We start from the raw sequence: 25365 nt of genomic DNA, 5'->3' as shown, positions 1-25365 counted from the left end.
CAGCTCTGTGTTTCCAGCAGGGGCTCATGAAATCCACGCGCGCAAAGCCCACCTCCTCTTCTGGGTGCTGCTTAACTCCCCCCCCCCGCTGCATCCCTGGCTCCCCAGCCTTGCCTCGTTAATGCTCTGATAATCCATAACGAGGTCCCTCTTCACATGCTTGCTGACCTCACGATGGAGCAAAGTTCGCATCCATTTTCCTTCCCCTCATTTGTCTGTAAACCATGAAGAAAAATCGCCACCGTCTGCCCGCATCAGGCAGCCACTTTGATGTATGGCTGTAATAAAAAGCCCATTTTCAGCTGCCTGCCTGCCTGCCTGCCTGGTCGGAGGGGCAGAGAGCCGCAACAAGAGCCCTTGGATGGTATGGAGGAGAAGGGGCAGTCACGGGCAGGGCTGCGTGTGCCCACTCTGGTGTGGCAGAAGGGCTGACAAGACGCAGGAGGTGACTGGGCAGAGAGAGCCCAGATTCTGGAGAAGCTCAGCTTTAAGATCAGAACAGGCTCCCAGTCCTCATGAAGGAAAATGTATGCTTAGAAGTGTGTGGGCAAGGACTGTGGAAAACTTAGGAGCCAGAGGGATGTCTGAATAAAGTTTGTTTGTGTGTATAATAATAATAATAATAAATAATAATAATAATAATAATAATGGGTCTTTGGTTGCTATGCCCCTTCTGGGGAAATCCAGCCAGATGGGCAGGGCATAAATAATAGAATAATAATTATTATTACATCTTATGTCCAAGAAAACCCAAACAAATTATGCAGACCAAGAGAGAACCGTGAAAATGTGCCTGATCAGTGCAGGTGGACATTGGAGCTTGTAGACAGTATTGGTTTATTTATTTAATGAAATTTATATACCACTTGATTGTAGGAAAAAACCTCAAACAAAAAAAAGGTAAAATAATAAAATCATCGGTAATAATGTATCATTTAGAACATACGAAAAGTTAAAACCACAAAAGAATAAACCAGCAACAAAGTACAACTCATGCAAACTTTCTGAACATCTGGGCAGGCTTGTCTAAATGTCTTCAGCAGGCGGTGAAAATAATACAGCGAAGATGCCGGCCTGATAACCAAGAGGCAGGGAGTTCCAAAGTGTCGGTGCTGCCACACTAAATGATCCGAGTTCTTAGAAATGCGGTGCAGAGATTAAGTATTACCTGTAAAAGGAGACCCAGTGAAGCTGAACGTTGGAAGATTCCAGAGAGAGAAAAGAAAGTCCTTCTTAATGCAGGGCAGTGTTAAACTATGGAACTCCCTGCCACAGGAGGCAGTGGCAGCCACCAAGCTGGAAAGCTTTCAAAGAGGGTTGGACAAATTCGAGGAGGAGGCGAGGGCGGTATCCCAAGATGCATAGGGCTTTGTGCCGCAAAACCAGCGCCATGAACTTAGCCCAGTAGCTGACTGGCAGCCAGCTAATTGATAGTATTAAACATGTTTCATTTACAAACAACAGCCCACAACTAATCACTCACCGAACATTTTTACTAATAACAATTGGGCAAGATCTAGGAGAAAGAGGGGAAGAACCATCAATCTCAAAAGTACATGTTTTATTTGTTGTTTTAAATGAATTGTTTATTACCCAAAATAAAGTGGTAAAAAATAAAAATGAGACTGCAGTGATTGAGTGGGTGTCTTTAGCCCAGGGCCAAATTGGACATTAGGAATTGTGGGAACAGTTTTTAGGAATAAGCAGCAGGGGCACCCAGTGGCGAAGCCTATGCCAGCGCCAACCGGCACCAAAGGGACCTCAGCCCCCAGAGCAGGGGTTGGCAACCTGTGGACCGTGGGCCACAAGCAGCCCATGGGGGTTGTTTAAACGGCCCATGAACTTCCCCCAAACCGAGCTGCCTCCTTGGTGAGCGCCCGTGGGCTGCGCTAAACCGGCGCAGCATGGAGCAGGTACTCGCTTCCGCGGTGCTGGAAATCGCGTCTGTGCATGCGCAGATGCCGGAAATCACATCTGTGCAGACGCGATTTGGCCCAAGGAGTGATCTCTGTGGGAGTGAAGCGGCCCAGGCAAGGTAAACCTTGCTGACCCCTGCCCTAGAACATGGGTTGGCAAACTAAGGCCCGGGGGCTGGATCCAGCCCAATCGCCTTCTCAATCCGGCCCATGGACAGTCTGGGAATCAGCGCGGTTTCACATGAGTAGAATGTGCCCTTTTATTTAAAATGCATCTCTGGGTGCGTCGTTCTGCCCAGACACTGAGATCCAGCGCCGAGGGCCTTCTGGCGGTTCCCTCGCTGCGAGAAGCCAAGTTACAGGGAACCAGGCAGAGGGCCTTCTGGGTGGTGGCACCCGCCCTGTGGAACGCCCTCCCACCAGATGTCAAAGAGAAGAACAACTACCAGACTTTTAGAAGACTTCTGAAGGCAGCCCTGTTTAGGGAAGCTTTTAATGTTTGATGCATTACTGTATTTTAATATTTTGTTGGAAGCCGCCCAGAGTGGCTGGGGAAACCCAGCCAGATGGGCGGGGTAGAAATTTATTATTATTATTATTATTATTATTATTATTATTATTATTATATTTCTGGGGTCTGTCTGGTGTTCTTACATGAGTAGAATGTGTGCTTTTATTTAAAAGGCATCTCTGTGTTATTTGTGGGGCAACAGGAATTAGTTCATTCCCACCCCTTCAAAATATAGTCAGGCCCCCCACAACGTCTGAGGGACAGTGGGCCGGCCCCCTGCTGAAAAAGTTTGCTGACCCCTGCCCTAGAAGATTACACAACCTTTTGGGTCCCTTCCAACTCTGCAAGTCCATGATTCTATGGCTTCCTCCTCTTGCTCAAAATGCACTGAGAGGCATCTGTACAGACTCGCCCCAGCCCCTTTCCTGCCCTCCTGGTGCCTCCACAGAGGAAGCTGCCATCGTCTGCCAAGGGGGCATGTGTTGTGGCGAGGGGCCTGGCTTGCACTAGGGGTGGGTGGGTGGGCTTCCTGCTGGGGGAGGCCTTGCTACAGATTCACATTTAATGCGGCTGGCACAGCCGGAAGCCATTCCTTGGTTTCTGTGAGCCCAGCTATCATGGATAAATATAGATGCACAGAAGGAGCAAGGGGCTGGCAGGTCCATTACCCCCCTCCAGGCAAGCAGAGCATCCGTTACCTTAGTGTAACAGGGGTAATAATAATAATAATAATAATTTATTATTTATACCCCGCCCATCTGCCTGGGTTTCCCCAGCCACTCTGGGCAGCTTCCAACAGAATATTAAAATACAATGGTCTGTTAAACATGAAAAGCTTCCCTAAAGAGGGCTGCCTTCAGATGTCTTCTAAAAGTCTGGTAGTTGTTCTCTTTGACATCTGGTGGGAGGGTGTTCCACAGGGCGGGCGCCACCACCGAGAAGGCCCTCTGCCTGGTTCCCTGTAACTTGGCTTCTCGCAGTGAGGGAACTGCCAGAAGGCCCTCGGCGCTGGACCTCAGTGTCCGGGCAGAACGATGGGGGTGGAGACGCTCCTTCAGGTATACTGGACTGAGGCTGTTTAGGGCTTTCAAGGTCAGCACCAACACTTTGAATTGTGCTCGGAAATGCACCGGGAGCCAATGTAGGTCTTTCAAGACCGGTGTTATGTGGTCTTGGCGGCCGCTCCCAGTCACCAGTCTAGCTGCTGCATTCTGGATTAGTTGTAGTTTCCGGGTCACCTTCAAAGGTAGCCCCACGTAGAGCGCATTGCAGTAGTCCAAGCGGGAGATAACTAGAGCATGCACCACTCTGGCAAGACAGTCCGTGGGCAGGTGGGGGCTCATCCTGCGTACCAGATGGAGCTGGTTGACAGCTGCCCTGGACACAGAATTGACCTACACCTCCATGGACAGCTGTGAGTCCAAAATGACTCCCAGGCTGCGCACCTGGTCCTTCAGGGTCTGCAGGTGGCCCCTGGGTGTGTCTGCCTGCACTGATTCTGACCCACCACTTAGAGGCAGAGGCTTTTGTGCTGAGTTTGGCAGCGGATGGAGACGGGTGGGATGGCTGTGCTGCGGAGTCTTAAGAGGCACCAGAAACACCACCTCCAGATGGAGGTGAAGGAGGCAGGAGAGAGTCCAGGCCACCAGTTGCTAAAGAGGCAAGGGCCATGGGTCCAGCCCCCATTGGTAGAGTTGGCAGCAGCTGATGCCTGAAACCCTGGGAAGTCGCTGCCAGTCAGTGTTGACAGTAGAGACCTAGACAGCCCAAAGGTCTGACTCTGTATAAGGCAGCTGCCTCCCATGTAAGTTTTGCAGGAGTGCTCCATGGCCTTTGGTGCCATTTCCACCAGCCCAGCTTGCCAGGTTGCCTAGAAGCGAAGTGAAGGAATTTTGCCTCTGCCCCAAATATCCCCTTCTAAAAGGCAGAGAATTTGGCAGGCGGGGGAGAGAGTATGGGTTAGGGGGCTGCTCCTGGGCTTGCAAAGATCCACCTGATTTCTAGGCTGAGCCTGAGGGCCTAAACTGAAGACACCCACGGTCTGGGTTTGTAAGGAGCTGGGTCTAGGCGGATGGTCAGGGGAGAAAAGGATGGAAGAGGCCTAGCCCCTTCAATAAGGCTTCATTGTAAAGCAGAGTTTTGGGCTGGTTGAATCGGTGCAACATTCCCCACACCAAATCCCCATGCCAGGTAAAGCTGCACCGGTGGAATTCCTTCCTGTCGTGACAATGCTGAAGGCCTCCAAAGGCAGCTCCACCTGCAATAACCAAGGTATGTATGTGTGTGGCACTGCTGCCCTCTAGTGGACTCAGGCAGAAGTGGCCAGAGACCAGGGGATCTTGAACTCTGCAAGTGATGCTCTCTCTGCCAGCTGATGTGGCGTCCTTGTCACAGAACGGGCTTTTGGGGCATAAATGTCAACTTTCAGATTTGAAAATAAGGGATCAGCAGCCTCGAAAATAAGGGACCAGCAGCCTCACCTGTCCCGGGGACAGTCTACAGGATATCTAACAATCCGGGTTAGCAGCGGGAAACGGCACTGGAATAAGGGAATTTCCCACAAAAAAAGGGAAGGTTGACAGCTATGTTTTGGGGACAGGCAAGATGTGGCACCCGAGACCCAGATGGTCTCTCCTCCCCATCCATTTCTTAAACAACAACAACAACAACAACAACAACAACACCAAAATATGGCTTGGAGTAGCCTTTGATTGTCTAACTGTCGTTAAAATCCACCCAACTTGGTGGTCATCATTACACCTGGTAGTAGCATATTAACTACATGCAACATGTGAAGATGTCCTTCCTGTTCCCTTTCCTGAATCTGCCGCTCTCCAGCTTTGCTGAGTGACCCCACTGGCTTCCAGTATTATGCATAGAGGGTCAGGAGGGGGCAGTGAGCATACCCCAGTGGGCATGTGCATGTGCGCACACAGGTGTGTTCACTGGGTGGCCTGTCTGCATAGCATTAAATGCAAAAGCTGCCTCTCACCTGCTAGGAAGACACCTGTATGGCGGAGCATCTGAAACATAGCTCAATGCTGCCACCTGCTGACCAAAGGGGACACAACCTCCTTGGCTGCCCAGATTTTCCCACTGTATGTGAAAGTGTGGTCTCGTCCACGCAACAGACCGAAAACACTTTTGTAGCACTTCAGTTAGTCACAGATTCTCCCAAAGAATGCCAGGAACTGTAATTTACCCCTGAGAGATGTGGGATGTAATCCACTGGGAGCAGTCAAGTACAACATTCCTCGTTTTGCTAGAGTGGACATGCAAGGGAATGTTTGGTCCAGCCAGTCAGAACTTCCTGTTCCTCCTGGCCTGGAGCATCCTTCCTCTTGCATGTGACTAGAAGGTGGGCGTGACCTTTCCAGACCTGGTAAAAGGCGAAGTCACACGGCCACCTTTCTCTTTTTGACCCTCCAGCCAAGAGAGGACAAAGGGACTGTCTTCTTATGAGATAGTTTCCAGGTATATGTTACAGGTATATGTGATGTGTGAGTAAGCCTTTTTATACTTTTATAGAAGACTGTGTCATGTCTTATCTTTTATGAGGGAATAAGGGGAAAATACCAGAACAGTTATTATAGAGGCTTTAGCGAGCCTGAGCAAATGCATCCGCTGCAAGTTTAAAAAGGGGAATGTTACTCTGCTAAATTGTGAACTTGTTAACACAAGTTGGAAAGGCTATTATCAGACAATATATCCTCTCCTGCATCCCTGAACATTCCCACAATCCTGAGGCTTGTTGGCTCATGCTGGAGGGAAGCATCCTTTGACCTGATGCCCCTCCATTGCCCATGCTTGGCAACTTGTAGCTGAATCTGTGGCTAAGCTTCAGGTAGGAGCAGACCTGCCTCTGGGGTGGGTGTTTCGTACGTGCATCTCACCCCTCAATGCTGCAATGATGAATAAGTGTGTGTGAATGGAGCTTGAGAGTGCTTGCACATCTGATGCAATGGCCTCCTCTTTTTGTGTGCGTTTCCAATGCCTCTTGGAGGTTAAGTTTGAAAAAAGGCTGCTTTAACCTGTGGGACTGTGGCTTGTTCTTCCAGTGGAAACTTCTTTCCCAATTCCTGCAAAGGGGGTGTGCAGTCCTTTCACAGAACCATGGAATGGCAAGGGACCCTAAAGAGCCCTCTGGCCCAAACCCCTGCAATGAAGCAATCACACTAATTTGTCACACCGAAATCTTGCACCTGGCTTTCCTTTGCAGCCGTGGCCTCTTTCGCAAGGATTCCCACAAAGGCAGTGGGGGCACACCTGGCGGTGGCAGCCCCCCCCCCTGCAGAGTGAGTCTAGAGGGAAGGAGAGTCAGCTTGATGCCCCCAGAGGCTGCCAGGGTACCAGGGTGTGGATGATGTGGGGGCAGCAAGGAGTGGCTTGGAGGAACACAGCCAGGTGCCTCACCTCTAAAGGATGGGCTTTGTGCATAGGAGGCCACACCCATCACTGCAGCACTTCTCTGGGCCAGGGCAGTCACCATCATGCTGGCAGAGGCTCTTGGGAGCCACACAAGCAGAACCAGGAGGAACAGGTGGGCACTCTCCAGACTTGGCTGCAAGGGAGTGTGGGATGTGAAACACAAGAGCAGTCAAGTACAACATTCCTAGAGTGAACATGTTTACACAAGGGGAGGAATGTTTGTCCAGCCAGCCCGTAAACTTCCTGTTTCCTTCTGGGCTGGGACAGACTTCCTCTGCATGTGACTAGAGGTGGGTGTGGCCTCACCTGTGCAGGTAACGACAAAAGCACAGGGCAAGGCAGCCATCTCTCTCTCTTTGACTACATGCATCAAAGAAGCAACATCTGCTTAGCCAAAGATGCAGAGGGACTGTCTCCTTATGAGATAGTTTCCAGGTGTATGTTACTTTTCTAAGCTAAGTCTGCCTTCTGGGATCCTATTGTGAACAGAATGTTGTGTGAGTAAACCTTTTTATACTTTTATAGAAGACTGTGTCGTGTCTTATCTTTTATGAGGGAATAAGGGGAAAATACCAGAACAGTTGTTATAGAGGTTTTAGCGAGCCTGAGCAAACGCATCTGCTGTGAGTTTAAAAGGGGGAATGTTACTCTGCTAAATTGTGAGCTTGTTAACACAAGTTGGAAAAGGCTATAATCAGACAATATATCCTCTCCTGCATCCCTGAACATTCCCACAGAGAGGACAAGCCCAGTGTCATTAGGACCTTTAGGAAAGGAGGAGGTCCACCCCAGGGCCTGCAGCCAGCATGCCAGGTCAACCCCAGCATTCAGCACCAGGGCTGGATCTCAGCCTCCTCTCTGCTCCTCTTCCACCTTAGCCCAGTCCTGGGAACGCTGACTCTGCAAGGTGGTAGCAGCAAGGACACAGTCTTCTCCTCGGCGTGTCAAAGAGCTTTACCCAGCAGCTCTAAGAAAGATTTGGGAGGGCTGCTGGGACCATTTCAGGTGGGTGCCTGGAGCTAGGCCAGACCTTGTTCCAGAGATGCACCCACCCACCCACCCATTTCACCTCCCTGCTACAGATACCAAGAGCCTTCCCATGAACAAAGGCCAACTGTGTCAGAGAAGCTTGAAAGCCACATTAAGGAGGAATCTGCTTTTGGTCCTCTTTGCCCGCTCTTCATGTACAGGAATCCACTTGGACTCTTCCTGGGAGCCCAGGAAAGCTACCCAAGACTCGTACTTGGCTTGTGGTTCTCCATGGAAGACACATCAATAACAGTCCAGGAGGATATATAAGAACATAAGGAGAGCATTTGCAGGATCAGCCTAATGGCCCAACTAGTCCAACATCTGGCCAACCAGATGCATCTTCTGGGAAACCCACAAGCTGGACCTGAGCACAAGGGCAACTTTCTCCAGCTGTGGTTTCTAGCAACTGGGATTCAGAAGCATCGCTGCCTCCAAGTATTGTGGCTAGCAGCCTTTGATAGCCCTCTCCTCCTCCATGGATTTGCCCAATCCTCTTTCAAAGCCATCCAGTTGGGTGCCCATCACTGCCTCATGGGGGAGGGAGTTCCATAGACTAACTCTGTCCTGCCTACTGACATTCTTTTTGTCAAGAGGTTCTGCTCAGCTTCCCCCTTCTCCCCCTCCCCTCACAGTCACCCCAGAGATTGAAGAGCACCAGGGAGTTCTTTAAACTGAAGTGACCCCCCCCACACAACAGAGATGGCCTTCCCCTCCCTCTCCTTCCCCTTCTCTCCTACACATGTGTGGAGGGAAAATGAAGCTTTAAAGCAATTAAGAAACCTAAGGATGGTAAATGTACAACTCTACGCTGGGTGGAATGCAAGGTCGGCACAAACTGACAGCAACAGGCGCCCTGAAAAGATCAAGGAGGCTCCTGCAAGCTTGTCTCAAGGCAGGCTTGTCTCAAAAGGAACAAGAAGGGGGAGCAAAGAGCACAAGATCCCCCCTTTTTGTGACCTTGCTATTGTGGGAGTTGAAAATTCCTGCTATTGCTATGTCACAATGTAGTGGTCATGTAGGATTGCTATGAGGAATTATGAAAAATGAAGCAAGCCATTGTGTCAGCGGTGAAAGCATCGCTTTGACTGGGTTTGGGTCACTGACGTGATTTCTGATTGATCCCACAAGCCTCTGAATCTCTGCCCCATTTTCTCTATGCCTGACCGTCACGTATAAAGCATTCTACACAGACCAGTTGCTTACCAGGCCTCCTGGGTACATAAAAATAAGGAGATAGCTTTGAAGGAGGGAGATTTGATGTAGCTTTTGTTAATCTTTAGGTAGATCTTAGGGCCAGGAACAGGGTTCACACTGAGGTGGTAAAATGCCTGTCTTTCCTTTCCTTACCTCCAGGGTTTGCTAAATGCATTCCTCATTGGTTCCTGTTTATTTAGCCTGAACATATATGCATGCTCAGATAGTAAATAGTTCTTTGTGGTTAAGAGGCTTCCTCTGATCTGACTTTGTCCCCACATGGGGATTTTTTAAATGCTCAGAGGAAATCTGATTGGTTCTTACAAATGCTGTGTTAAAGTTCTTTTCTTAATAAAAACTGCCTGGGCCAGGGAGTGGGAGGCACACTTTCTCCCAGGGTCTTGCTGGTCAAGCCTCGTGTCTATTGTATTAATCAGGGTCCAGTCCTTTCTTCCTAATTAATCAGGGTCCAGGGATGTGGGTGGCGCTGTGGGTTAAACCACAGAGCCTAGGACTTGCCGATTGAATCCCTGCGACGGGGTGAGCTCCTGTTGCTCAGTCCCTGCTCCTGCCAACCTAGCAGTTCAAAAGCACATCAAAGTGCAAGTAGATAAATAGGTACCGCTCTGGCGGGAAGGTAAACGGCGTTTCTGTGCGCTGCTCTGGTTCGCCAGAAGCGGCTTAGTCATGCTGGCCACATGATCTGGAAGCTGTACGCCGGCTCCCTCGGCCAGTAAAGCGAGATGAGCGCCGCAAACCCAGAGTCAGCCACGACTGGACCTAATGGTCAGGGGTCCCTTTACCTTTAGTCCTTCCTTTGCCTTCAGAATGCAACATCACAATGTATGCTTAGTAGAAAGAGGAGTGTGTTTTAGCTCTTGGTGTAAGTCAGAGCACATTGCGGTCCTCGAATCAAGATGCACCTTTTTTGACAACCGTCTCTTGAGTCTAACCCAGGCAGCTCAAACTCTGACATTTCCCTAACACACACACACACACACACACACACACACACACACACACACCCTTTGTGTGCCATGGAGCTGGCTGAGTTACCCCCCCAAGGGCTTGCCAGGAGCCCTGCAGCACCAACCTGACCCCGCAGCCTCTCACCTTTCACGGGCTCCTTGCACACTTGACCACACTGGTTGCCGCAACACTTCTTGCCCCCTGGGCAGTCACAGTCCTTCTGGCAAGTCATCAGGCAATCGGCAGGGTCCGGAGGGGGGCAGAAGCCAGGCTTCTCTGCAAGAGATCATCCAGGTGTCTGTGACGTCTTGGGTCATGGAGGGGATGGAGCCAACGAAGCATTTTTGTTTTCAAAAGCTGCGTCCCAAGGAACTCAAGGGGGCTGACATGACACTCCTCAAAAATGATATTTCAAAGGCATAAAGCCAGTCCTCAGATTGAGTAATAATTCCAGCACAGGGGGAGAAAGGCCATAGCTCAGTGATAGAGCACTTGCCTTGCATGCCAAGTGCCCTGGGTTCAAATTCCAATGGCATCTCCAGTAGGGCAAGGAGAGGCTCCCTGTCTAAGACCCAGAAGAATGAACGGTCTGATTTATTGCAAAGTATTCTCCTACGTTCTCAAAAAACGACAACCCAAAAGGCCTTTTTGATCAACCGCGTCCTCACCAAATGCGTGGAACCAGATGACGACGACATTTTAATTTATTGCCACCCACCCTAAGGTCCCAGGCTGGGTTGCGACAATTTAAAATTGCACATTAAAGCTTTCAATTACTAAAAGAAAATATAACGGCAAAAATTAGGGTGGGTCCTGAAAGATACATCTCAGGTGTCAGCCATCCACTGTGGAGACAGAGCGCAGCCTCAGTCGCCCGCCCTCCCGGCATCTGCCCAGAGACCCACCTGGGCCCTTGCAGGCCAGCTGGCATTCCTCTTCTGTGGGGAAGTTATTCAGGTTTCCCCTGCAGTTGCCATAGTCGAAAGGGGTGCACTCTCTGCTGGTGGAGTTGAAGTAGAACCTTTGGACGTAGGTGTTGCAGGGACCCGGCTTCTGGGGAAGCTGGCAGATATCTGCAGCCAGAAAGCAGAAGGGGCCTTGTGTTTTGAGCTGCGAAAAAGAATGAAAGGGGTGGGGTCTGTGGGGGGGGGGGGAACACTGTTGGATATGCACAAATCAGTTTGCAGGTTCTGGGATGAAATAAAGCCTAGTTTCGCCCCTACACACTGCATAAGTGTTGGTGCTAACCTTGAAAGCCCTAAATGGCCTCAAAGGCCCAGTATACCTGAAGGAACGTCTCCACCCCCATCGTTCTGCCCGGACACTGAGGTCCAGCGCTGAGGGCCTTCTGGCGGTTCCCTCACTGCGAGAAGCCAAGTTACAGGGAACCAGGCAGAGGGCCTTCTCAGTGGTGGCGCCCGCCCTGTGGAATGCCCTCCCACCAGATGTCAAAGAGAAAAACAACTACCAGACTTTTAGAAGACATCTGAAGGCAGCCCTGTTTAGGGAAGCTTTTAATGTTTAACAGACCACTGTATTTTAATATTTTGTTGGAAGCCGCCCAGAGTGGCTGGGGAAGCCCTGCCAGATGGGCGGGGTATAAATAATAAATTATTATTATTATTAGAACTTAAGAGCAGCCTGCTGGATCAGGCCCATTTGGTCCCGTCCATTTGGCCAACTAGATGCCCTAGCCCTCTCCACTGTGACTGTCAAATCCTCTTTTTAAACCATCCACCTTGGTGGCCATCCCTGCCTCCAGTGGGAGGGAGTTCCACAGTCTAACTCTGTGCTGTGTGACGAAGGACTTTCTTTTCTCTGTCCCGAATCTCCTAACATTCAGCTTCACTGGAGGCCCGCAAAATCTAATGTCATGTGCTGTATTTCTGACTCGAGGTAGAGGCAGGAGGAAGAAACAGGAGGCCACCGGCGATGGCGAGAGAGCATATCCCCACAGGGTCTGCCCCCACCCTAGTTTCCTAATCACTGTACCCCGACTTTTCTTTCCATGAAGCCTCTTCTCTCTGCCCCTAGGGGTTGGGACACCCTTTCCCTATGTCCTGCAGAGAGAGAGAGAGAGGGAGCCCAAATAATAATAATAATAATAATAATAATAATAATAATAATAATAATTTTTATTTATACCCCATCCTCCCTGGATAGAGCCGGGCTCAGGGCAGCTAACACCAGTAAAATTACAGTAAAAACATAATAGGAAAAAAACCCCAATTGAAAATACAGTTTAAAATGCAATTTAAAATGCAGTCTCATTTTCAAAGTAGCCCATAGATCAAGACCATAAGGGGAGGGAAACATAAGGGTCAGACTGAGTCCAAACCAAAGGCCAGGCAGAACAGCTCTGTCTTGCAGGCCCTGCGGTAAGATGTCAAGTCTGGCAGGGCCCTAGTCTCTTGGGACAGAACGTTCCACCACATCGGGGCCAGTACTGAAAAGGCCCTGGCCCTAGTTGAGACCAATCTAACCACCTTGCGACTTGGGACCTCCAAGGTGCTGTCATTTGTGGAACTTAAGGTCCTCCGCGGGGCATACCAGGAAAGGCGGTCCCGTAGGTACATGGGTCCTAGGCCGCATAGGGCTTTAAAGGTTAAAACCAGCACCTTCAACCTGACCCTGTACTCCATCAGGAGCCAGTGCAGTTGGTAAAGCACTGGATGAATGTGATCCTGTGGCAAGGACCAAGTGCTTACCTGGGTCCCTGCAGGTCTCCTCACATTCCACTAATGTTGCAAACCGGTTGGCGTTGCCCTTGTGGCCTCTGTAGGTGAACGGGTAGCAGCCTGCTCCAAGGCGGCTGTAGTAAAACAGGTGGATGGAATGGTCCCCCTCTCCGGGATTGCTGGGCAGCCGGCAGATATCTGGAGCCACAGAACAAAGAGAGATGGGAGGGAGAAATGGAGCTGGGACTTGTAGGCAGGAAAAAAGGCACGTCAAGAGCATCCTGGCTGGGAATCCTGGGAAAACTTGCTCCCTGCCTTGCAGGCTTTCCCCAACTGGCCTGGGAGGGCCCGGACTGACTCCAGCTGCAAAAGCTAGGGCTGCTGAACAGACTCTCGGGCTGAGGTGTTGTTTGGGGTTTTTTGTTGCAGGCTTGGAGGGGGGGGTTGCTGCTATTTATTTATTTTTTTGCATCTTTATTTGAGACCTTGTTGTGATTTATGTGGAAATTGTTCACTTTGCTTGTGTATTTTTTAATGCTTTATTTGTTATTTATGTGGGAATGTTCAGGGAGGCAGGAGAGGATATACCGTATTGTTCAATTACAGTGGTACCTCTGGTTGCGAATGGGATCCGTTCCAGAGGCCCGTTCGCAACATGAAAGGAACGCAACCCGCAGCGATGCGTCTGCGCACACGCAGGTTGCGACTCGCCGCTTCTACGCATGATGTCATTTTGCGCTTCTGCGCATGCGCGAGCAGCAAAACCCGGAAGTAACCGTTTCCAGTACTTCCGTGTCGCCGCAGGATGCAACCTGAAAAAACGTAAGATGAAGCGGATGTAACATGAGGTATGACTGTATATCCTTTCCAACTTGTGTTAACAAGTTCTATAATTTAGCAGAGTAACATTCCCCTTTTTTAAACTTGTGCAGCGGATAGCGTTTATGCCAAGCTTGCATAAGCCTCTAAAATAAGTTACCTGGTAATTCCCCTTTTATTTCCTCATGAAAAGAATAGACACGACACAGTCTTCTATAAAAGTATAAAAAGTTTACTCACTCACTCACTCACTCATTCTTTTCACAGATGGATCCCAGAAGGCAGACTTAAGTTACAAAAGTAATATACACCTGGAAACTATTCCATAAGGAGACAGTCCCTTTGTCCTCTCTTGGCTGGGCATCTTAGGCTAAGCAAAAGTTGCTTCTTCGACGAATGGAATCAGAGAGAGAGAGAGAGATGGCGGCATCCGCTGAGGTATTTTGTTACCTGCACAGGTGAGGCCACGCCCACCCCTAGTCACATGCAGAGGAAGTCTGTCCCAGCTCAGGAGGAAACAGGAAGTTCTGACTGGCTGGTCCAGACACCCTCTTTTTATGTCCACTCTAGGGATGTTGTATTTGACTGCTTTGTGTTTCACATCCCACACTTTAGAACTACAGTTAGACCTCGGGTTAAAATCACTTCAGGTTGAGCGTTTTCAGGTTGCGTTCCACGGTGACACAGAAGTAACAGAACAGGTTACTTCCGGGTTTCGCCGCTTGCGCATGCGCAGACACTCAAAATGATGTCACGTGCTTACACAGAAGCGGTGAATCGCGACCCACGCATGCACAGACACAAGTTGCGTTCTGCTCAGGATGTGAACGGGGCTCCAGAACAGATCCCGTTCACATCCAGAGGTACCACTGTACTTTTCTTATGTTGCCATTATGTATTTTTTCATGTTGCAAGCCGCCTTGAACATGGCTTGAACTGTGGAATAGTGGCATACAAATAAAAATATGTATGTATGCTTGTATCCTAGGAGCTGCTCAGCCGAACATTCGTTCTTGCCCTGGGAGGTGGGTGGGTGACCTTTGGGCACAAGGTGGGAAGATTAGCCAAGGCCACAATGTGTGGGGCAGCTGCTGCTCCCCAGTTTGCCGCTGTCCTTGTAGGAATCCCTGCTCCCACCCTAAGAATAGCCTTAGCCTTCAGCTTCCCCTGTAGAGAATGGAGCAAGTTCACCCACCTCCCAGCCTTCGGGTGGGCTGTGTCTACGTGGGGCAAACCCTTAAGGCCACTTAATAGCTTGCTGTGGGGGGGGGGGTGTCTTGCAGCTGCATACGAGGCAGGATTAAACAGTTTAAAATCTGATGGTTTTGGTTTTCATTTATGTATAGTATAGAGGTTTTCTTTTCCTTTTTTCTTTTTGTTTGTCAGTTTTTGGTATGCATGTTCATGGCTTTTTGTATTTTTGTGCAATCTTCCAATATGGAAAAGTGTTAAAAATAAATAAACAGTTTGAAATTGTAATGACAATAGAAACCATAAACGGAACATGAGAGCAATCACAAACGCTAATAAAATAAGTAAATCTAAACATGGGTTTAGTGAGCAAAGTGACCCTTTTGCTCTAGGAACAGAGGAAGCTGCCAAGCCATTGGTCCATCTACTTCAGTGTTGTCTACACTGACTGGCAGAATTGTTTCTCTAGGATTTCAGGCAGGCATCTCTCGCAGTCTTACCTGGGCATGCCAGCATGGATCTCACCTGGGCCCAATGCTCTGCCACTGTTCCTTGGCTTTGGCTTTTGCCCGGTTAGAGTGGAAGCAGGTTATTTCAGGGGACAATATCTGATAAAGCCACTTCCTCCAACAAAAGGAGGTGGGGTTGCGGGTTTCACGCTCCCACTAGCCGCCGGTGGCTGGCACTCAGCCTCCGCACGATTGAGGGAATCCCCGGCCGCGTTATCCCCTAGACAGCCAATCAGCTGGCTCGGGGGGGGGGGGGCATGGCCTGCCCTATTTAACACAGGCGCGGCCGGGGATCTCCCACTTTTGCCGCCTCCAGCTGTTCCTGTTTCCCACCCTCCCGCCATTTAAGGTTCTCGTTCCCTGACCTTGCTATGGACTTGGTTGAGGTGCCTGGTAGGAATTTTTCCACTTGGCAAATTGGCAGTAGCCACTTGGTTTTCGCCTACCTCGTAGCAAATCATCACAACTTTCTGGGTATTGGCGGTTAGGCATTTGTATTGTTCTGTGGATATAAGAGGGGAGGAAGCGCCATCATCTGCCCCGCATATTGAAGGGTAGTCCGGTAAAGGATTCTGGGGGGTGTGGCCCTGTCTGAAGCCTGGGGAGGTGAGGGCCTAAGGCACGCCCCCTAACGGTGACCCCAGGGGAGTTCCTAGTTGATGTGCACCAGCAGGACTTCCCTACTGGTGGTTAACCCTTCCCGGACTTCGAGAAGACGGTCTGAAGCCAGATATAGTCAGTTAGGACCAATGCCTAAGCCAATACCGCTCATCACGTATAACCAATAACGTTGTGGCCTTATTTAGCCCATTAACCTTAATAATTGTGTCATGTGTCTTTATTTCCTGGGCGGGGTGGTGGTGGAACTTGCCACGCAATGAACCCACGACAAGAATCTTGGGCCAAGGGACTCTTTTGCCCACCTGTCGGATGGGCGGCATGTAAATATTAAAATCATTATTATCATTACCCGGCTTCTTGCAGGTGTGCTCACATTCCGAGAGAGATTCAAACCGGTTCTCATTGCCCTCACAGCCTCCATAAATGAACACTTCGCAGGTTTTAGTGGCGGGGTTGTAATAGTACCTGGGCATGGCTGCCTTGCAGGGGCCTGTCTCCTTCGGCAGCCTGCAGATATCTGGAAGGATGTGAGAGGGTCAGGCAGGAGGGTTGAAGTTGCTTGGGCAAGAGTACTGGGAAATAATTCATAATGAACGGGGGAAAAAAAGTTTAAAAGTACTTTTCCAAAAAAACCAGAGTCCTTTTTGTCGGGGATAATTCAGACTGAAATTCCCAGGTGTCAGAAAAGGTTATTTATGTATGCCCTTACTATGGCCCGCATTTTGTTAGCCCCCAAATGGAAATTGAGCAAAGTCCCGACTAAAGAAAGGACGCCAGTATCGCTGTGATCTAAACCACAGAGCCTAGGGCTTGCTGATCAGAAGGTTGGCGGTTCGAATCCCCGCCACGGGGTGAGCTCCCGTTGCTCGGTCCCAGCTCCTGCCAACCTAGCAGTTCAGAAGCACGTCAAAGTGCAAGTAGATAAATAGGTACCGCTCTGGCGGGAAGGTAAACGGCGTTTCCGTGCGCTGCTCTGGTTCACCAGAAGTGGCTTAGTCCTGCTGGCCACATGACCCGGAAGCTGTACGCCGGCTCCCTCGGCCAATAAAGCGAGATGAGCGCCGCAACCCCAGAGTCGGCCACGACTGGACCTAATGGTCAGGGGTCCCTTTACCTTTACCTGACTAAAGAAGAACGCAACTGAAACAGTTGAAATATGCCCAGCTTGCGGACCTAACATATAGAATAAGAGAACAAGAAGAACACATGTTTAAAGAAGACTGGAAAATGCTTATTGAGTATGTGGAGGAATATTGTGTTTATTTGAAAACGTGGTCAGCATGAAGATAAATTCAGCAGTGTAAATAAGTTTTGATGGATTTAATAATGGAATACTGAGTGGTTTAGTTTATATAAAATATGCTTCTATGGAGGGGGGGTAGTGATGGCCACCAACTTGGCTGGCTTTAAAACAGGATTGGGCCAAATCATGGAGGAGGAGAGGACTGTCAAAAGCTACTAGCCGCAGTGGCTACAATCTGCTTCCGCAGCTGGGGACAGAAATGCTTCTGAAGACCAGTTGCTGGAAACCACCGAGAGAGAGGGGGGGGGGGCTCTTGCATCTGGGTCCTGCTTGCAGGTTTCCCAAAGGAGGCACCTGGCTGCCCAGCCTGGACTGGATGAGCCACTGGCCTGAGCAGTGGCGGACGAAGATGGTGGATTATGCGGAACTAGCAAAACTGACCTGCAAGACCCAAAAGGAGGAAACAAAATTCCAAAGAGATTGGAGTAAATTTATGCACTGGCAGGACTGAAACAAATCTTACGACGTAGATTGGACTGGATATAATAAGAAAGAAACTGTGGAAAGGTGACTGAAGCAAGAAAATGTTGAAGGGAAGGAGGGAAGTCAGTGCTTGGCAGAGTGTTGGGAAAGAATGTGGGTAAATGACTGTTGAATATCATTATACTTTGTTTGTTGGTATTAAATGAAAAACCAATAAAAAGCATTAAAAAAGAAAGGAAAAGAGGAGCCCCTGGCCTGATCCGGAAGGCCTCTTCTCATGTTCCTAGGGGGAGGAAGGGAAAGGAGAATGTTAGCTGCTTTGAGACCCCTTAAAGGGAGTGAAAGGCGGGATATCAAATCCAAACTCTTCTTCTTCTTCTTCTGCTCATGCTCACACTGGTGCCGCCACCAACCCGACTCTATTCTTCTGCTTTTAAATCATTTTAACAGATTTTAGTACTGTTATCTGCTCTTGCTGTAACCCGGACCTGAGACCTTATAATGAGAAGGACTTAAGAAATTAAAGTAAAAGCAACAAAAGCAGAAATAATAGCGGCAATGATAAGGTGGTCTTCCCCGAGCGCATTTAAAGTAGGAAACCAAAATATTTCCTTTTGTGAAATGCTAAGTGGGGTGCGGATTCTGGGCAAGGACTGCAGATTTCCAGGGCTGCCCCAGGAGGTTGGCTGTGCATTGATGCAGCTTGTATCACCAGCAAATGTCATAGGATCATAGGATCTCAGAGCTGTAGAGTTGTAAGGGACCTCCGAGGGTCATCTAGTCCAACCCCCCCTGCAATGCAGGACTCATAGCTAAAGAGGCCCTGACCGATGACCCCCTGTCCTCTGCACAATGCTCCCCCCTTTGTCAATAATAATAATAATAATAATAATAATAATAATAATAATAATTTATTTATACCCCACCCATCTCCTCTGCTCCCCTTCCTTGGTCTGACCTGGGTTGCGGCATCTCCAAATGCATTCCATCTGGGTCTCAAACTGGTTGTCGTTCCCTCCGCAGCCTCCATAAATAAACATCTCGCAAGTCTTGTTTTGTGGGTTGTAATAGAATTTGGGGAAGAGGGCCAAGCAGGGGCCAGAATCCACAGGGAGCTTGCAGATATCTGTGGGTGCAGAACATAGAGGGGGGACAAAACAGAGGGACTCTCAGACATCCCCACGGAAATGAACTGGTGCCAAAAGCCAAATCCTGCACATTGCAGAAGTGAGTGTTCCTGGGATGTGTGGCGCACTCTGGAGCCAGAATCTCTGGTCCCCCACTGACTCAACAAATTTGGCAAGCTGGCATTTCTATACCACTTGGAAAGAGAGGGGCTTTTCGGTTGCCCCCAATGAAGTTAAAAGAACCACCAAACAACAGGGAGTATTTACAGCTAGAGAGAGACAGTGTGGCACAGTGGTTAAAGTGGTTAGACTAGGACCTGGGAGACACCAGCGCTCAAATCCCCACTCAGCCATGAAGCTCACTGTTAAACAAAAATCTCCAAATGGGTCTGAACTTCAATGTCTAAAACTCCTGGTAGAGGACAAGGATCTGGAGATTACGCTCAGGGTGGCCAAATTCTGTGTGACTGCCATAAAACGTAGGGAACAAGCTGTACTACCAAAATGATTAAGGTTTTAAATGATAATTTTGGGTTATATTTTAGTGATCAAGATTTATTATACACACACACACACACCCCGGACCACAAGACGCACCTAGTTTTTGGAGGAGGAAAACAAGAAAAAAATATTCTGAATCTCAGAAGCCAGAACAACAAGAGGGATCGCTGCGCAGTGAAAGCAGCGATCCCTCTTGCTGTTCTGGCTTCTGGGATAGCTGTGCAGCCTGCATTCGCTCCATAAGACGCACACACATTTCCCCTTACCTTTAGGAGGGAGAAAGTGAGTCTTATAGAGCAAAAAATTCAGTATATCTTAATTGCCGCTACATCTGAATTGTCTCTGTTGTACTCAACTGCAATTCAATGTATCCCTGTTGTGTTTTATGATTTTCCTGATATTGTAAGTGACCTGGAACTGGTCTGTGACCGTAATAATAAAATTCATTCATTCACTGGGTGACCTTGGGCCACTCACTGCCTCTCAGCCTGCCCTGCCCCAGAAGGTTGTTGTGGGGATTGAATGAGGAAGGGGGAGAAACTTGAGTTCCTTTTTCTTCAAGGGAAGGGTGTGAATGCAATTAGTAATGTATTAAGCCAAGAAAGACCCTAAAGCACTGGTAAGTATTTGCACCACTGTGACATCTGTTTATTTTGAGCATTTATAATGTGATAGGAGTTTTATGGTCTTAGACATATTGCTCATTTAAAAGTGAACAGTGTTGCACCAATAAAAATCAACCCAGTAAGACAGAAGTTGCCCCATAAGAAGGTATGGGGCTAGAAGGTAGGGAAATGACCCCCAAGTCTGCCCACCTTTGCTCCCGCAGGTGTCCAGGCATTCCTCCATGGTAGCAAACCGGTTGGTGTTGCCCTGGCAGCCTCCGTAGGGAAAGGGCAAGCAGGTCTCCTTTGACGGAGAGTAGTGGTACATGCGGGAGTAATCGAGACACGGACCCGAATCCCGGGGCAGCACGCAGATATCTGCCAGCAGAGAGCCGAGAGAAGGAGTCAGCAGTCCCCACCTTCCCTTCATAAGAACATAATGTGAGCCTGCTGTGATGGTCACATGGGATTGCTATGAGGAATTATGAAAATATGGAGCAAGCCACTGTGTCCGCAATGAAAGCATTGCGTTGACTGGGCTTGAGTCATTGACAATAATTTCTGATCAAATCCCACAAGCCTCTGCATCTCTGTCCATTTTCTCTACTGCCCATTTTCTCTGCCTGACAGGCACATATAAGCATTCTAAAACACAGAGCAGTTGCTTCTCTGGGCATCCTGGGCCATAAAGAGAGTAGATAGCTTTGATGCACCTTTCCTTGGTTTTGTTAGTCTTAGGGCCAAGAAATAGAGTTTCACATAGGAGGTGATAAAGATGCCTAATCTTTCCTTGCCATCCTTCCTCTCATGTTTACTGCTTGTTTATGACCTCCAGGGTTGCTGAATGCATTCCTTCTTTTTAGTCCTGTTTTATTTACTCCAGAATGTATGCATGCTCAGATTAGCTCTTTGTAGTTTTAACTTTGTCCCAACGCGGGGTTTTTGAAATGCTCAGAGGAAATCTGATTGGTTCTTACGAACACTGTGTAAAGGGTTCTTTTGTTAATAAAGCGGCCTGGACGAGGGAGTGGCGATAAACACTTCTTCCCAGAGTCTTGCCGGCCAAGCCTCGTGTTTTGTTTTATCAGGGTCCAGTCCTTTCCTTTGGCTTCAGAATGCAACAGTCTGCTGGATCAGGCCAATGGGGGTCCATCTAGGCCAGCACCCTGAAGCACTGCTGCCTCCGACTGTGGAGGGCAGAACAGAGCCATTGTGGCTAATATCTATCCATAGCCCTCTCCTCTTCCACAAATTTGTCCTATCCTCTTTTAACGCCACCTATGTTGGTGGCCATCACTGCCTCCTGTGGGATCCTTTGCTGAAGAGGCTCTTTGATCTTTCAGACAAGTCTAAACTTAATTCTCTCCTCTTAGGCAAAGATCATAAGTCGACCTGGCGGGCAGCCAGATTCTGCGCCCAGATTTGTAGGCACAGATCATCCTCTAGTATAAAATAGCTTACTAGGGAAATGCTGAAGTCGCCCTTTGGGGCGCCTCAGGGTCAATTTTTATGGTAGCCCAAATCTCAGTTGTAGGGGTGTATGACTATATCTCAATTTTAACTCATGAGCTATTGCTGCAATCTGCTCTGATTGTATATTTTATCTTTATGAATGCTGTTTTTATTGTGTTATGTTATGTGAGTCTTTGACCATAGTAAATTATCTATCTCACCTTGCCATTGTAACCTACTCTGTCCACCCCCCAAGACGATCAAGACAAAATGAATGATATGCCCCCTGTGGCAGGGAGTTCCACAGTTTAACTGTGCGCTGCTTGAAGAAGTAGGCATTTGGAGTATAATGGAACAGGCTACTTCGGGGATATTACAGTGCTGCTGATTGTATGCATTGTTGTACTTAATGAATACAAAGAATGTATGAAAAGCCTGCTAGATAAGACCAATGGCCCATCTCATCCAGCCTCCTGTTCTCCCAGTGGCCAGCCAGATGCCCAATATGGGAAACCAACAAGCAGGATTTGAGCACAAGAGCGACTCTTCCCTCCTGTGGTTTCCTGTAACTGGGTTCCTCTAACCATGGAGACAGAGCAGAGCCATCATGTCTAGCGGCTGTCAATAGCCGTCACCTCCTGATTTGTTTGTTTTAATATGGTGTGCCTCCCCCCCTTTTCTGGAAGTACCAGAACGGGTTATTTCTGGGTTTTGGTGCTTGCGCTTGCGCATGCGCAGAAGCACTAAATTGCACTTTGCGCATGCACAGAAGCGCCGAATCGCAACCCGTGCGTGAGCAGATGCAGCGTTGCGGGTTGCGAACGCTGCGGGTTGCGAACGTGCTTCCCGCACAGATCACGTTTGCAACCTGAGCGTCCACTGTACAATGACGATGACAGCTGCATTGGCAGGAGTCCCGCCTTACCCGGGTTCCGGCACTGCTGTTGGCATCCCTCCAGAGTCTCGAACCTGTTGAGGTTTCCCCCGCAGCCTCCGTAAACAAAGGGAAGGCAGGACTGGTTGCGGTGGTTATAGTAGAACATGGGGAAGTAGGCATCACAGGGACCGGGGTCTGCCGGGAGCTTGCAGATCTCTGCCGTCGCAGAAGAAACAAAGGCTCGTCAGAACAAAGGCACCGTGGGAACTGTGAAAGAGTGTCATGCCCACCCCTCTTAAAAGAGCTGCCCCAGTTGGGTCTAAACGTAAAGGTAAAGGGACCCCTGACCATTAGGTTCAGTCGTGGCCGACTCTGGGGTTGCAGCGCTCATCTCGCTTTCCTGGCCGAGGGAGCCGGCGTACAGCTTCCCGGTCATGTGGCCAGCATGACTAAGCCGCTTCTGGTGAACCAGAAGCGCACGGAAACGCTGTTTACCTTCCTGACAGAGCGGTACCTATTGATCTACTTGCACTTTGACGTGCTTTCAAACTGCTAGGTTGGCAGGAGCAGGGACCGAGTAACGGGAGCTCACCCCGTCGCAGGGATTCGAACCGCCGACCTTCTGATCGGCAAGCCCTAGGCTCAGTGGTTCAGACCACAGCGCCACCCGCGTTGGGTCTAGTCAATGGTAAATGGATGAACAGGAATCTGCAAGTTTCTTGCATGGTCTCCCCCTAGAATTGCATCATAGAATTGTAGAGTTGGAAGGGACCCAATGATTCATTGGAGGTCTTTCAGCACAGGTTGCGGGGGGTGGAGTGCATCTGTCTGTGATCCTTTAGCAATAATTCATTGATTGGGCTACTAGAGGACTCTTGGGATCCCTTCCCACTCTGCCAATTCTATTATTCAATTCTAGGATCATAACCATCGTTATATTCATTTGTACCCCACTTTCCCCCAGATGGAGGCTCAAGGCAGCCTACAGATGAAGTAGAAATTGCTAAAAACATGGACTTCCGATTTGCCGCGGCCATCGGCAAGAAGCGTGGAAGAATGGAGTAAATTTATGGACTATATCAGTGAGAACTGTAGAAATTTGAAGATGTTAGCATGGCTGAAATAAATCTTATGACATGGACTAGATATTACTAAGGAACTGTGGATTAGAGAGTGGAATAAGAAAACCTGCGGAAGGGAGGGAGGGAAGTCAATGCTCGGTAGAGCGGAAAGAAAGATAGATGTAAAAGGATATGAATTATCAGTGTATTTTGTTTGTGTATATGAAATGAAAACCTAATAAAAAGCATATTAAAAAAGAGAGAAATTGCTAAAAACATTAAAAAGCAAATCAACACGAATTAGAATTATCTAGCCATGATCTATGAAAGCATGCAGATAATTGCAAGAAAAACATGAAAGCACCAGCCCTTTCCTTAAAGACAGTCAGTTCCCAAAAGCCTGTGGGAACAAGGACAGCAAGGGGGGAGCCAGCCTAGCTTCTTGAGGCAGGGAGTTCCAAAGTTGCCTGGGAGCAAACACAACGGAGAAGGCCCTCTCCCACATCCCTACCAATTATGCCTGTGAGGGTGCTGAGAATGGTCTCCCCCCCCCGAAGATCTCAGAGGCTGGGCAGGTTCGTATGGCAAGGAGAGAGTCCTTCAGATCGCCTGGGAGTCCCTACAGTTTGATGAGTCCCTCTCCTTAACTCCACGGCAGCAAGGCTCCCCTTCGACAGCCAAGCCTTGCTGGTGGCTGCTTCTCCCTCGAAGTCTTACCAGGGTACAGGCAGGTGCTCCGGCATTGCTCCAGTGTCCGGAACCGGTTCTCGTTGCCATTGCAGCCGCGGTAGGTGAAACGCTCGCAGGTTTTGTTAGCGTAGTTGTAGTAGTAGCTGAGCTTGTGGTTATTGCAGCTGCCGCTGTCCTCTGGGAGCTTGCAGATATCTGGGGAACAGGAGGGAAGAGGGGAGGACATAGGAGGGAGCGCACTGAGGATCCTGGGTTTTATCCCCACCATCTCCAGCCAAAATGTTACAAAGCTTACAGTTCTGACCGCAAGCCAGATACCCCTCTGGGGTTCTGTTGACACAGAGACCCAGACGTTTCCTAAAACTGGCACTTGATGGAGCCATAGAAAGCCATGGAATATTATTCAAGCTGTGGTGATTCAGGCAATAAAAAAGACAAGGGTATGTAGCAACTCCTCTAGGAAGAAAAGTTGCAGCATTTGGTATGCTACAACAGCGGCAAGAGTCTTGATAGCACAAGGGTGGAAGAACGAGGAAATCCCAACGAAAGAACAGCGGCAAGAAAAACTGATGAGTTACACAGAGCTGGAGAAATTGACCTACAAACTGCGGGACAAGGACAACTGTGACTTTAAGGAAGAATGGGAGCTTTTTACAAATTATGTAAAAAGACAACAAAATGAACTGGACTCCTTGGCAGGTTTTGAATACACATACACAAATTTATTGGTTGATAACAGGGGAGATACCTGTAGATAATGTAAGGATATGTATAATTTCATAACATGCAGAGAATATGTGCTGAGAAATCAGAGACAGGAGCTGAGGGAAGTCTCGGGGGGGGGGAGGGTTAGAAGGGGGGAAGGGGGGAAATAATGAATGTATGTTTTGATAATTTGTTATGTTGAAATTGTTAATAATTATTTTTTTTTTTTAAGAAAAGTTGCAGCATTTGGGACTTTTCAGTTTAGAGAAAAGAAGTGATGTAATAGATAGGTCCAATGTGTGGCTCGAGACCTTTGGCAACATTTGACAGCCTCCCAGCCTTTGCACCATCATCCCAAAGCCAGGTAAGTGAGGTGCTGGGCTTTGTGAAGGAGGCACAAGGCTCTGGCAGGATCCTGGCATCTCCCCTCCTTCTTCCCAAAGCCTAGTTAGCGCTTAGGCAGCTTTGGGAAGGACGAGGGAGGGCTCTAGGACTCTGCCAGAGCCTGCGTCTCCTTCCCAAAGCCCAGCACCCTAGGAAGGATGGAGGGGGGCATTAATTTTTGGCTTTCCTTGCCTTCAACCTGTGTGACAAGGGAGTGTGCAGCCTGTGGTTTCCATGTCCAAGTACACTTGCAGCCCACTTCATATGGACTTGTGGACATGCAATGAAGCCAGATGTTGGAAGAGTCAGGGCAGATAAATGAAAGTCCTTCTTCACCCAGTGCATAGTTCTACAGTTTAGCTCCCTCCC

At 48.9% G+C, this 25365-nt stretch overlaps 1 protein-coding gene across 1 annotated transcript in view; it reads right to left on the bottom strand.

Annotated features, from left to right (window-relative positions):
- Positions 1-943: 943 nt before the first annotated feature.
- Positions 944-25365, bottom strand: part of LOC308479521 (papilin-like) — a gene marked incomplete at its 5' end in the record, with an annotated part of 37522 nt that continues 13100 nt past the window's right edge. The window contains 9 exons of the mRNA XM_081010230.1: positions 944-1168; positions 10195-10326; positions 10956-11123; positions 12759-12926; positions 16218-16385; positions 18553-18720; positions 20038-20205; positions 22205-22372; positions 23935-24102. Of these exons, the coding sequence (XP_080866356.1) occupies positions 1158-1168; positions 10195-10326; positions 10956-11123; positions 12759-12926; positions 16218-16385; positions 18553-18720; positions 20038-20205; positions 22205-22372; positions 23935-24102 (1319 nt within the window). The 3' untranslated portion in view covers positions 944-1157. The remainder of the gene's footprint in view (positions 1169-10194; positions 10327-10955; positions 11124-12758; positions 12927-16217; positions 16386-18552; positions 18721-20037; positions 20206-22204; positions 22373-23934; positions 24103-25365) is intronic.

The sequence above is a fragment of the Podarcis pityusensis genome, assembly GCF_964106645.2.
Source record: "Podarcis pityusensis genome assembly, chromosome: 6".
NCBI classification, from domain to species: Eukaryota; Metazoa; Chordata; class Lepidosauria; order Squamata; family Lacertidae; genus Podarcis; species Podarcis pityusensis.
Note: the sequence above shows the minus strand (reverse complement) of the source record. Positions and strands in the feature narration are given on the sequence as shown.